Here is a 13695-nt window from a genome sequence, read left to right on the forward strand (position 1 = left end):
CATTCGTTCATTTTAGAAGCCTTTGGGAGTTCCAAGTTCATTGCGCAAGGCTTCCGGTCGGAAATGCGGTCGAGCAACTGCAATCAGCCAGTTGCATTGGTCTTGAAAGTGTTCGACCCAGATGCTCGTTTTATAAGGATAAGTAAGCCGTTGTTATGAGTTAGTGTTAGGTTCACCGGAGGTTTCTTTGGGATAATTGCGCGTATCAGCTGGAAAAATATACTCACTCTCCTCCGTCTCAGTTCTCTTCACCTACCGAGCTTCTCCATGCGCGTAGGTGCTCCTTTTCACCTGAAGTCCGATAGTTGGTCTGGTGGTATTGTATTCTTGACCAAGTGGAATACCTGTGTGAGTTTCGAGCAATTTTAGGGCAGTGTTCGAGAACCTGTGCATAGGCCTATTTGGTTGGATCACTCCATACATGGAACCCCCATTATCTTGCAGGGTTGCAGATAGCACCTTTCAGTCAGAGGCAACATGAGAAAACGTTTTGTCCGAAGGGGACTTCAAAAGGTGGCTATAATAGGCTTTTTGAGATCAGAGTCCAAGAGATTTTCACTCGCAGTACTCTCTAAAAGGTGCACCGAGAAGCAACAACGAGCTGGCACTGTTCTGAATCCACGTACCTGTTCCAGAACGAGCGATAGTCAGTGATTAACCCGCGCCACCTATAGCTAATGGCGGTCTGGTCTGTCTGCAGTGGAGATTGGAGCGGGAGCTCCATGTAGCCAAGTAGCTTCGATTGTTCCGGAAGTTTGTACTACACATAAACAGTCTGTGGTTAGCACATAACTACAGCAGGCGTTTATCGTTGTTCTTGCGTCTCGACTGCAGTCCTAGATGACCACCCAATTGAGCGTTGGCAGTGTTAAGTCTACCTAGTTGCGCATTTTTGTGCATAACGCCGTTCGTGGTCGAAGAATTATTAATTCTGACAAATTGTGTATTGTATGCAATCCAGGTCCAACTGTGGCGAAATAGCACGTACTTAAGGATAGACTGTCGAAGTTACTGAACGTTCAGTCTTTTGTTAGCAACCCTATTTGAACCGGAAGTTGAGTTTCGTCAGAAAATACGTGGGTTCTTTCAACGAACTGAGCTCTGCAGCCCGAAGTAACTATGATTATTCAGCCTTATTTTCTTGTGGCCGATAACCGTGTGAATGTTTTGTGAGGTAGAAAAATGGTCATCGAATTTTACCGTATCTGTAAGGTTAAAGCGATTTATTGACGCCTAATTTTGGGATGTTTTGAATACACGGATGTCTTATGGATTTCTAGGTTAGGTTAATTGCTCTTGCGTTACGTTGAGTGGCTATCGTTTCGAGCGATTTCCAATACAAAACTGCTAAGCTATCCCCTTCAATTTCCCCGCTCTGTTCAGAATACAGAAGCCGAACATTCCACGCAGCTATAAGTGACCATTCGCTGACTGTATGATCTACCTGAATTTGGTTCGCATGGAGCTCACTAACGACAATTCTTATTAGTGGGAAATCGCGAAGTTTTATGAAGGTCACTTCATTGATCTAACGAATAACTGCCATGTGGGGCATACTCATCATACGCAGTGCACACGAACTCAACTGGTGGTGCTGTAAAGTCAGTTGCAGCGTTCTGACTTGTGACTGGTGAGCAGTACATTGGTTGACTTGCATCATTTAGAGATACCATGTTCACTACTGTCGTCATTTTTTCCCCACTGAGCAACGGAGATGTTGCAACGCAATTTTAACCGAAAGGAACAATTCGGTCTGCTTTATGAACAAAGCACTATGAAAACCAGATGATTATTGTGAAATCCGAATGGTGGTGCAAGGTGGAAGTATCTGAGGACCATAATTATCCGAATGGTGAACATACAACTAAACAAGCCTTTCATTTTGTATCTAAGGCCGGCTGTGTTTAGAAATCGTCCAAAAGATCCTCCTCCTTTGAAACGAATGAAGTCTGTAGGTTCCCTTTATTTTGCTGATATGTGCATGAAGCACTGGTCAGTAGGTAACTACTGACAAGAAGTTCATATAACGTTGTTCACTGATAAGGTGCTATCTAGACGGTTCATTTGGCTTGCTTCACTGTTTATACAGTACAGGACTGAGAAACGGAAATCGCGTTTACCCATTTTGCGGCAGAATTATGTGTCGGAAGTAGTCAAATGCGAGTGAATCAAACGAGAAAATTGCGGTTGCTTCTTGTACCGGATTACCCAACACCAATCTCTTTTTCTGGAGGATAATTGAGATGTTTCAACGCTGCAGCCTTCCAAACTATGTGGTGTTGTTATTGTAGCCATGTTCTTCCCTCATTTGTTTGACTGTCCGGCTGCTGTGTAGACGGATGCGGTCATCAGCCCATTTAAAATATCTGATATGAAAACGTGTATATCTTAAATAGCCTGTTCGAGGCAGTAGATAGAGTGTAGGAGGGAGTCGTGGATGTGGTTGAGTCCGACCGCGAAAATTTTGCATACTCTATGGAGATGTGCGCGGAAAGGTTATCTTCCATTGGAAGCTAATAAAATATATTACCTATCCTGAAATGTGCTGACTTTTGTTCTGTCGCATCCTTTGAGGAATTTGACTATTAACGTGAATGAGCGCCTGCTCTTTGGATTGCTTCGAAGATGTGTGTTTCAGGGTCAACGGGTGCGCAGAAAATTGAAAGATTTAGGCTTTTTTGTTCTTTGGACACTATGCACGGAAGCTTGATCTGTCGCGATCATTAAATGTAGTCAACAGTAGTAGTTGACCGAATCACGCGAGCTGTGTTACATGGTGAGTCCACAGTATGCTGCGTATTAATTCGTTTCCAACGCACATGATTCGGTGAATTCTACTTTTTGCAACGAGGTAACGGACATGGCGTTCAGCCACTTGTCCGATGGGTATTTTTTGTCTCTTGATTGTTTACTGGTGAATCCAACTAGTGCGGGAGATTCACATTAAAAAACTGAACTACGAAAGTCTCGCTCAATTTGATTCATAGATGAAGGTTCCTTGCAGGGGGAATTACTGTTTCCAGGAGATAAGGAGTGATATTCACTCAGCTAGTCCTCTATGGGAGGCCTCTTCGCAAACGGGGGTTCGTTCTTCTTCAGAAATAGATGTTCCATCTCTATAATCACGTAGTCCAACGCTTGTAACTACTGAACTTCAGTCTTAGCGATTTTCGTGAGCCAGCAAACTGCAGGTCTGCTGTCCGCTGATGTCATTCTGTTCAATTCTCACCTTGTCAATAATACAATACCTGCTTAGGCTGCCTTCTCAACGGTGTGGTGCGGCCGAGGACAAGTGGGAGTACTCGCTAGATCAACAACCAGTTTTCGTTATTTTCTCTTGTTGTCCCTCATTGATCTAGAAAAAAGGCGCATATCACTTGGGTATTGATGGAATTATGTTCTTTCCAATCCTCTTAGCATGACTTGGCATTGACTAGTGAGTTGCTCGCATTTTTGTGTAGCTTCCAGTTAGCAGACTAGACGCACGGGCTGATTCGAGAGCAAAACATTACGCAACAATCGTGCTGACATCAGGTACTCCTCACTATCCGAGAACAATTGACTTCTGTTCCATAAATATCCGTCAGCCGTGCGTCAGATACCGAATTCATGGTATTTGGAGGCGCGTTGCGGTCAGTACATTGGTTCCCACGATCTTGCAGCGGCTCCGTGCGTCGAAAAGTTTTTTCATGACCAAAAAATCAGTAATTGGACAGACCTTGATGAGACTTAGATGAAAAGCATATTCAACGCCATTTTTATAACAGTGCAACAGGGTTCATTTCGTTGGCGTTTAGCAGACAATCATAGCGAAGAAAACATGCAACAAGCGTTATTTTAAAGTTTGAGATAAATCCGCCTGTGTTGATATTAGTTCAGGAAGAGAGGTTCGTTCCTGTTTTCTCCGGTACAAATATCTGTTCAGTCACACAGGATATACTCGATTTAAGTATGGTAAGCACACATGTTTAGAAATTCGGTAACAGCTGACTGGATAAATTCTGTCAAACGACCTTCACAAAGCCATTGTTAAACGAGAATGAAACATGTCTTCTCACGCAGTGAATTATTAAAATCCACATTCGAAGTACGGCTAGCACACAGTTATCAGATCCTTGGGTCAACTGGATTTCCCCGCAGCCACTATGTTGCTAGTCATGTAGGAAGTACCTCTCAGCAAAGACTTCGCCCATCCCCACTGGTTACGTATGAGATTTCTTCTGAGAGTTAGTGTACTGATCGTTACATGACACCTTCATGCTTCCTATTGCAGTATTATAAGAAAATACGGTGTACTATGGATCGAGATATTTTGGGTCTGTCAGATATATTACGTCAATTTAACCGGTGGCAAAATCCATGCTGTTATACAATGAAATTCATGAGAAATTCGCATAAAGATGAAAGTTACTCCTATTTTGAACTGTACGGAGCGTAATGCTGCAATGAAGGAACCGACGGATAACAATCGGTTGTCAGCATTTGTTTGTATGTATTTCCTGCCAAAATTAAACCAACCTCTCTCTATTGGTTGACCTGTTCTATCTCCGCGATTGGTTTCTCGGATATCTCGTCATCACTGCGTGATGATAGTGTCTCCTCGGTTAGTGACGAGACGAAGTAATTTGTGGTTTATCTTCCTCACGTGAGTCTTGAAATACTGCATGTAGCTTCAACAACTCACCGGATGACCCTCTACTTTTCTGTTCTGTTCCAGTCAATGTTTCATCCTGTAGGTGAAGTAAATCTACACTGAAAAACCGAGCGGCACCCTACTGTTGTTTCATCCTTAAGATGAACCATCTGTAGTAATCAGCTTACGAATCTCCAGAGGGACCCGTAATGGTGACTTCCCGGTCAGCCGTTAAAGAAAAAGCCCTTCAGCCATGACTCTAGCAATAGCGTAGGTAAACTGCACTTAGACGGGACATAGCGCCACTCATCCGCAGTCACCGTATCCACATCACGTGGTCACGTGCTGACTGGCTACTCGAATGGTAAGCTCGATCGTGTGAATTATTCTCCCTTCTGTGCTACTTACAGTTTTGTTGGTAGTTTAAGGGTAATTGGCAGTTGTTTGCTTCATTGTAAGCTTCAAACGAAATCCCATCGTTTGGAATAACGACAACCCTCGTTTCAGAGCAATTTTTGTAACGCTTTCTTGAAGTGCTGAACGAAACTGGCAAAATCTGAACCAAATATGCGTCAGCTACTTTGTGGAGTTGTAGGACGCTTTTTAGAACCAGGTTCCGTTTGTGATAGGGATTTTGGAGTCCCAAATGGGAGCGTTTTGTCAACAGTTTCTCCTTTTCTCTTGGTTTCTGTGTCTTCTTGTGTGCAGTAAGTGTTGTGACGTTCGGATCTCGGAGTTGTTTGTATCTGGAATGGAGGTAATAGTGTATAATCAGCGTGGAGGCTTAGTTAACATTAATACCTTTGGTACACCTAATTGGCAGTATCACTTTTATTCGAAAGTTCAATAGAGCATACCCATGATTGTTATTCTTTTTACTTCTGTCTAAGTGACTCTGAGATGTCACACAGCATTCGTACCCGAATGGTCTGATGATTGGTCTAAATTTGGGCATTGTTTGTTTCACCACTACTTATTTCATGTGCCTCCTTGCAAATTGGGCATGTTATTATCACGACTGGCTGCTAGAAAGACTGTGAAGCTGGACTTACTAACCACATTCTTTAGGTGTGCGAGATATTTCTCACTAAATCAGGGGAAGGAAAATGCACTAGAATCGGTCGGTTACAGTGAATCGGCCTGGGAAGTGTTTAATCTGCGTATTTCTAATGCTTTCTTTGGCTTACGACTTGTTGAAGGTTCCATTGGAATATATACATAATGGTCTATCCTGCAAGTAATGCTCTTTAGGTTTACCTATTTATTCGCTTCTTTAGGCTACTGCTTGTTGGCTAGAGCTCAAGAAAGCTTCAATTTTTTTAAAAGACCGAATAGTATCTTCAGCAAGCGACAATGGGTACCTTGGACGACCCCCAAATGCCTTCATTCGGCAAAAATGCCCCAATATTTGCGTCACTTGGATTTGAAACTCAACTGACTGCATCCGCGCAAGCTTTCTATACTTGCGTGAATTAAACAACCACACATCAGTAATGCGTATTACGTAACGTATTATCTTCGACGTTTTAATTACGGTGACATGGTGATTCGCCAAGAAACTCGTAGAATGAAATATTTTTCCAACCTCCATGCCACCATAAGTGTGCTTTTCACAATGGTGCGAGCTGTGAAGTGCGCATTCAGTAAGTAGACATAGCCTGTTTTTCAGAGGGGAGACATCAAACCAACAGTCGATCAAATTCCCCATTCACACTTGGATCTTAGCAGCAGAACTGCAGTCTGTTGGAGCATACACCAACATTACAAATAGGTACCGTTTTTTGTCGATAGCTTTTGAGCTTGATTGAACCGAATAATAGGATGGCGCAAAAATGACTGTTCACTAGAACTCAATCCAGAAAGCGCGCTTAGCTCTGAGACTGAGTACAACTCCCGCACCATATATTCCACGAGTTGCTGCTTCTGGATCACCGGACACATGGAGGGGGAAATGTGAAAGAGTTGAGTTCGTTCTTGGTGTTCTGAGATGCATAACAACGCTTGGGTCTTGTATGCGAGACAGAGAATACATCAATTTTAAGGGGGAACAGGGTTTCAGCAAGCATTGCCTGTTTGTCAATTTGACATAGATTACGGACGTTAAAAGCTGCTATGTACAAAGGAGCTCGAGGATTTAGTAAGGTGTTATTTTGTTTTTTTGTTAGTATGCAATGGGGAGCATATGTCCTATCCGTCAGATAGCTGACAATCGAGTGACCTGGCAACGTTTGCTTGTTTGATGGGAAGAGGTTGGGGGGCCATCGGTGAATAAAGAGGTCTGATGGCAAATGATACTTCCGAGTCGCCCAGGTCGAGGAATGGGGTTTGGTTGAGGTATCCCATCTTGAGCCTTTGACTCAACAGGGTGACACACAAGGCAGTGGGAGAATGTAGGGTTTCGTTCGGGCACCCTGCCTATAGCCTCTGACCCGATCGGCTGAAGGGGGCTGGCATAGGTGGCACAGGGAGTAGGAAATTACCGTTTCAATCCCGATGCGGCTGCTAAGAGAAGGCGCCTTTTGAGCAGCACCTGACTCCTTGGTTTTAAAGGTATTTCGACCGTATTGAATAATGCACAGGCTGTCAAGGTCAGCCGTTGGGTGATCGGAGTGTGCGGATTTTAGGGCCGACCACTTTAAACTCGTCCTTCTTCGGAGGAATGTAGTACCACTGTTTCCACGAATATAGATACGCTGATCGCCTGGAGGAAACAAGTTACTGCCTCCACACTCCTATCACAGAGGGAAGTACGAGTTGATCCCCCTAGACCGCCTTGTGTTATGATTACTCGTATTACGGGGTCTCGCTGATTTCGGTCTGACTTCTATCCCTTGACTTTCCTGGTATGGTTGACACCTGTGGAAAAAAGTTCCAGCTGGTGTAGCAGCAGCACTGAAGCCTGACTACCACGTCAATGTGACAGATTTAGGTCGGGCTGTTCAAATAAGAGTTTCGTAAAAACAAATTTCTGTGTTCCTCTGTTCATTCTACTGCCAACAGCTTGTAAGCTGTCAGAAGCTTCGAAACCTACCCCAAAGACCCTCTTAGAAGTACACGTTACTTGTCTTCGATAACGTTGTTCACTAGAGCTTTACTGATCCTCCAGCCGCCCTTACTTGTTCACACCTTGTTTTATAAAAGAATCACGACTAGCCTTCGGGATGTAAGCATACTCTGGTTTTGCTTTATCTGGGCTATGATGAACACTAAGCCGTTTTGAAAAGTGGGGGCAATGCATTCTGGATCATAGCGTTTGAATTTCTGAAAGCTAGGAAGAAAACATCAATGGCCTTGATGTATGCGAAACTGGGAAGATGTTTTAGCATTCGAATGTATTTGGAGGGCACCACTGTCTCACGACACCTTAAGATTTAGGTGTGGCGTACATGCGGAAGTATTATTGACTGGCAGTTAGCATCGTATGGATTGGAATCCCTTGACACGCCCAACGGGTTACCATAGCCGGGTCCGACGTTAGTGATAACTATGGACGAGACATCTACGCACCTATTTATTAGGCGGTTCCCGAACAGAGATCTTCCGCGCTTGCACACTTCGCTCAGGGCGTGTAGGCTGTGCTGGTATAGAAATCAGATCTCGTGGAAGACACTTTTCCCCTCTTAGGAACAACAAATTTTTAGGAGGAGGCAGTTGCTCTGAACAGAGCCAACAAGTTATCGTACTCGCGAAGAAAGCTGCCCGACTATTCAGTATCAGGCTCTAAAAAAGAATACCCCCCCCCAAGACTTATCGGTATTAAGGTACACCATAAAGACCACCGTGAAAACAGGGACTTGCATAATCAACCGGTTATCTCAGACAAAATAACTTTAATGGTCCTGGGAATTACCCTCGTCACAGTTCATGCAAATAATGTCTAAAACAAGTTGGTTGGCACTGAGATGTGCAATCCCTCTGCTAGCTTCTCAAACTCCCTAGAGAATTTCCCCACCTAACAGCAGCCCTTTACGCAAATCAGTAGTGTATATCAAATCAAGTCAACGACTCGGACGGCCATCATACTGCTCAGGCGAACCAAAAACAAGACTCGATTAGGAATTAAATTATTCTTCTCCCTGTTTCAAAACAACTTTTATTATATTCACGATGCACTACTCATAACTTTGCTGAAAATTGGTCGAAAGCCCAAGACCGGTTTTGCCCTTCTTGGGGTTCATCAGGTAGGCTCAGTTTCTGTCAACCTTATGTTCTACTTGAAACCGATTTGTACGAAATTAGCGAAATGCAATCATTTGCAAACTAATTTGTTTTTTATTATATATTTTTACATTACTTATTTTGTTTATATTTATTATAATTGTGTAAGTTTTTTCTGCTGGTGAGCTCCACGGTTATATGTTATTGTAGAGGTTCTCTTGGGGTGCTGAATCCCCTTTGAGATTCAGACACCCTGTGGAAATATATGGAAAGTATGTGAAGGGCAAATCGTTAGTATCGTCAAGCTATTGAAGCCTAAAACCTTGCCAAAGTCAAGGAATTCCGAATGTTTTATTCATTCGAAATGAATACGTCTGATTGAGAATAAGGGGCTTTTTAAATAGAATATAGACGATACGAGCTATGAGATTTCTTTGTGACTTAGAGTTGATCCCATTGTTGTCTCAAACACTAGAAATATCACCTATTTTTAGTTGAACTATCCCAACACAGCACAAGACACCTCTCTTTTGGCCCAACCTGGTGATGTGCAAGTAGTGGGAGAGTGGGCATGAGCTAAATCGTATGTTGGGAGATTCACATGAGAACTGATAATCTCCTACGGACCGGCTTCTGAAAAGTTATTTGCCTACCTCGTAATGATCCCATCTTTGAAGAGGTTTCGGACTTCACCCCCCCCATATAGAAGCGGTTGTAATCCAGTGTCTAGGAGTGCAAACGCCCAACGGTTTGTGTCAGCATCATCCTCATCGCTGTCACGGATGTTAAAACCAAATTCACTGTTTTCCAGTGGTACGACAATTAAGGTCCTCAACCAGAGGCAATTTCCCCAATAATATGTGTTTCATGAGACAACTGTTTACGTAACTGCCTCCCTAACAAGTCTACCGAAATGAAAGCAACTTTCATAGGTCTACCAAGCATGGTTGAGTTTGTGGGTCTCTGTAGTGGGCCACCGATCGTACGTGGTCCTTTAGCTTCCGACCGTTCTGACAAGGATCAGCTGGCCGACTGGTGCCCTAGGACACTGGCTACTGAACGAGCAAGGAGTGGTAGCCATGTGTCAATGTGAGTGGTGGGTTGGTCGAGCGTGCGTAAGGCGAGGCCCATCACCAGAGAGGACCACCATTGTCCAGTAGTTCGCCGTCAGTGAACACGGTTACGGTGGACCAGAGTTTGTGAACATCAAATTTAGATTTCAGTGTGGTTTTTTTACGCTTATGTTTTAATTAACTTGTTGATTCCAAATCTAGCTATTCTAGTTATTCAAAAACTCACAATTTTTGGTCTTTGCATTACATTTTCTCTGTTTTTCGGTGCTTTTGTCCACATAAGTTTCAGGTGTCCTGAGGAAAAGTCGCCCATTTGCATAGAACGATGTATGTCCAGCACGAGCATTCGAAGTTCCTAAAAACGAAGTAAAATTTATTTATTTATAACTGGACATTACTTCAAACATCAGTCGTTTATTAGTCGTTATCTAATAAAATCCGAGGAGATTCGATCTATATTGTTGGTGAAAGCTTGGGGCTCTCGCTGCCGGGCGCAACACGACGACTGCTTTCCTACCTGATAAGGCTAACTGAAACCTAGCCTAAAAGTCTGTGTAGATCCTCTTCTAGCACATATCGCACTCCTCCATCCTCTTCGTAATCTAGTTAGTAGGAACAAGGTATGAAACATTTAGTCGGCTGACAGCACAAGCGATGAGATGGTGTCTGCCCTAATAAGGGAATTTCTCGATGGTATTGAAAATATAACGGGTTAGCTGGTAGGGCACCGAAAAAGAGGTACATGAATGAATAGAGGAAAACAATGGGTTTTCCAACGTTATGCAATTCTGGCGCACTTCTATGTTGCGGAGTCATTAGGCGAACCATGCAGCCATCATCCTCAGCGTCACTATATTAAGAGGCCGTGCACTTGTCGTCAGTTGCTATAGGTGCCACAGTTTCGTCCACCGATGATTTGGAGAGATGAGGTAAATGGTTACGGCTTGGAGGCGGTGAATGACATAATTGATGCAGGGGTCTTTTCAGTACGAAGAAAATTTAACATTTTTCAACTCGAAGATTGCTCAAGTGGAGCTGCATTTTCATTCTTAGTGAGGAGCTCCATAGTTGCATATTAATTCAAAAGGAGTTAAAATTAAAATTTGGTTGATTTCGATGTATGTCATGGATTTGTTGGATCACTTTCACTTCAAATGAAGTTGATGATTTTCTGTAATTAACTGTAACGAACTCACTTTAACTTCTCGTTCAAGGTTGAATGCCATTGACCTTAACATGTTCAACTCCGCTACCATTGCTTTCATTTTTTTGTTGGTCTGTTCTACATCAGTGTGGCGTTCATTCATCTTTTTGGCCAGTTTGAGTGTTGTATCTCTGAAACAATAAAATATTCGTTAGGATTTGCAAGATGTTTATAAAAGTAAGTTTCTTCGATCGCTCTGTGAAAGTACAAGCATCAAAGGCATGACCAACTTGGAAATTGTTGAGTGCCCATAACCAGAATATGTACACACTGAGCAAATTCAGAAATTTTGATGTAGAAAGTCTATTCCGGTAGACCGTTAAAGACATTCTAGTAAATTAGATAAGTGTCGACCGAGTACCCTCAGGATGACTTTAATTTCATCGTACCTTGGAGATGTGCGGTTCTTTTTGTGATACTGTGCATTTTCAGCTTTCTGAGGTCTTACCTGACGGGTGGTAAATCAAATCCAAGATTCAAGTATTTGGTGGATCAAGCGCAGATCTACGGATGTATGGACTTGACGAACCTATATGGTGAAGATAGGGCAGGTGCCCGAACCAAGAATTTCTACAGAAAGAGTTTAATAAAACTCGAAACCACAGACCCACTGCTACGTCACATGAGCCAGAGGTAGATCCCTTCCATGCATTCTCTTTGTAATGGTTTTGCGCCGACAATATGCTGACTGATCCTCTCCATCTTCGGTGCATCAACTATTCAGTGATTTTATATCATAAATTAACGGCATTGTTTTATTCCACTAGCACCCTGCGTCACTGTGTCCTAGCGTCAAGAAATTTCGTAACATATGTAGTGCTCGATGATAGTGTTCTTCAAAGAAAACTCTTGCATTTACTTTAAACCGTGTGGGTGGCCAGTTCAAAGGAATAGACGTTACTTGTCAGGGGTGACTCACCTTCCTATTGCAGCTTGACCCTGTAAGTTGGCTACAAGCCGATTCACGGCCTGCAACAGTAAGTCGCACTCGAGCAATTTGCGTTCTCGTACCAGTAGCTGGACCTGAATAGCGTCAATCTTTACTCGCAGTTGTGTGGGATCCGGCTCCCGATTTCTCACTTCTCGAAGTCGTTTCACGGGTACCAGTACACCGCTAGCCGCTGTGCCGAATATGACCGGATCATCCAGGAGCGGGTCACCTGTGATTGGATCTCTTATCTGGGCTGTTGGGTCCGTCACAGCTAGTTCCATTTGACGTGATGTGTCTTGCAGCATTGCCAACTAATTCGTGGACAGGGTGGAAAATGTGGACTACAATAGTCATAGACTGTGTTTGTTTCCGAGCAAATTATGTCTTAAACTGAATTCTTGTTATTTTACAACTGCTCAACCCTGTCACTTATTTCACCGGTTGAAATATTATTCTGCTCCCGGTGATCAGATAAATTTTACTGGTTAGGGATTGGAAATAGCTCAGTGATTACGCCGCGATACTGCTGACTGAACTGTCGGATATTCGAACTCATTATGGAATTCAGTTGTTGCAGTATTTACTCCCACACGGTTGTCTATATTTACATGGCATCTTAGAAAATGTATCCCACATATAAGGAGCAATTAACCAAGCTATATGGATGTGACGTTTTTCTTATTGCTCTAGTTCCAGTTGATCGTCAACACAGGTCATTTTCGTTTGCTCGGTGCTACAATATAGATCCGCACGTTGATCAGCATGAGCCAGAACCTAGGTAAATGATTGCGGTTCTGTCACTGGGCTTTTTCGGCTGAGCTGCTCAAGAGATGAACTACACAGTGCCCCTTGCATCAGTCCTTCAAAATTTAAGTCAAACTCCCTTACAACGGGTTAGTGTTAGATTGCTCCAAAGTTTTTACAGGCACAATGTGGCTTACCTTAGCTACCGAATGGCTCAAAACTGAATGTACAGGCATTGCATTACAGTCCATGCCTAAATTTGAATATCTTAGATTAGTCTTCACACCATTTCGACAATGATAGTCCGAAGTCCATCTAGGGACGTTCAGGAATTACCCTTCCTATTCAGATGGAATGTGCATTAACTAGAGTTTCGAGTCAATCCGTTATTCTACGGCAACGCTGACAGTACCGTTGGAAGATTATTGTGAGTCACATATGATCTATCGCCACCTCGCGAAAACGTAAAAAATGTGTACACCTGCCAATAGTTTTGCCCTAATTCCACTGATAAAACCTCCACTCACTGTCACTAATATGCCAGAGTGTAGTGTCTCTCCTGCTCTCTCATGTCAGATGAATATGCCCTATTTGTAAAGAAAACTGTCCCGGTGTATGTATGATTCAGCCTTATGTGGCACAATAGCAACCATATTGTCCAAAGTGTACGTCGGTAAGGATGTAATCGAGAAATTCGTTACGGGTTAGTGGAAGCGACGTTAGATGCTCTGAAATCAAATGGTCCGGATAAACTGATCAGCTTCTTCCTCATTGGCTGATATTATAAGGGACGTATTCTTTGTTGATCTTGTCCACTTTTCTCACGTTGCATTTTTTAAATCATTTCTTTTAAGTTGTATTCCAGTGCATTTATCATCATCATCATCATCATCATCATCATCATCATCATCATCATCATCATCATCATCATCATCATCATCATCATCATCAT

At 43.0% G+C, this 13695-nt stretch overlaps 2 protein-coding genes across 2 annotated transcripts in view; both read right to left on the minus strand.

The window, feature by feature from the left end:
• Positions 1-792: 792 nt before the first annotated feature.
• T265_10562 (hypothetical protein) lies at positions 793-1691 on the minus strand (the record flags this gene model as incomplete). Its single annotated transcript, XM_009176970.1, has 2 exons — positions 793-967; positions 1558-1691. 2 exons carry the CDS (start codon positions 1689-1691, stop codon positions 793-795), a joined length of 309 nt encoding a protein of 102 aa, XP_009175234.1.
• A 3446-nt stretch (positions 1692-5137) lies between these two features.
• The window catches only part of T265_10563 (hypothetical protein), a gene marked incomplete at both ends in the record, with an annotated part of 34140 nt that continues 25582 nt past the window's right edge, over positions 5138-13695 (minus strand). Inside the window, 4 exons of the mRNA XM_009176971.1 lie at positions 5138-5379; positions 10091-10219; positions 11061-11199; positions 11988-12310. Coding sequence (XP_009175235.1) covers positions 5206-5379; positions 10091-10219; positions 11061-11199; positions 11988-12310 — 765 coding nt within the window. The remainder of the gene's footprint in view (positions 5380-10090; positions 10220-11060; positions 11200-11987; positions 12311-13695) is intronic.

Source organism: Opisthorchis viverrini (genome assembly GCF_000715545.1).
Source record: "Opisthorchis viverrini unplaced genomic scaffold opera_v5_379, whole genome shotgun sequence".
NCBI lineage: Eukaryota > Metazoa > Platyhelminthes > Trematoda > Opisthorchiida > Opisthorchiidae > Opisthorchis > Opisthorchis viverrini.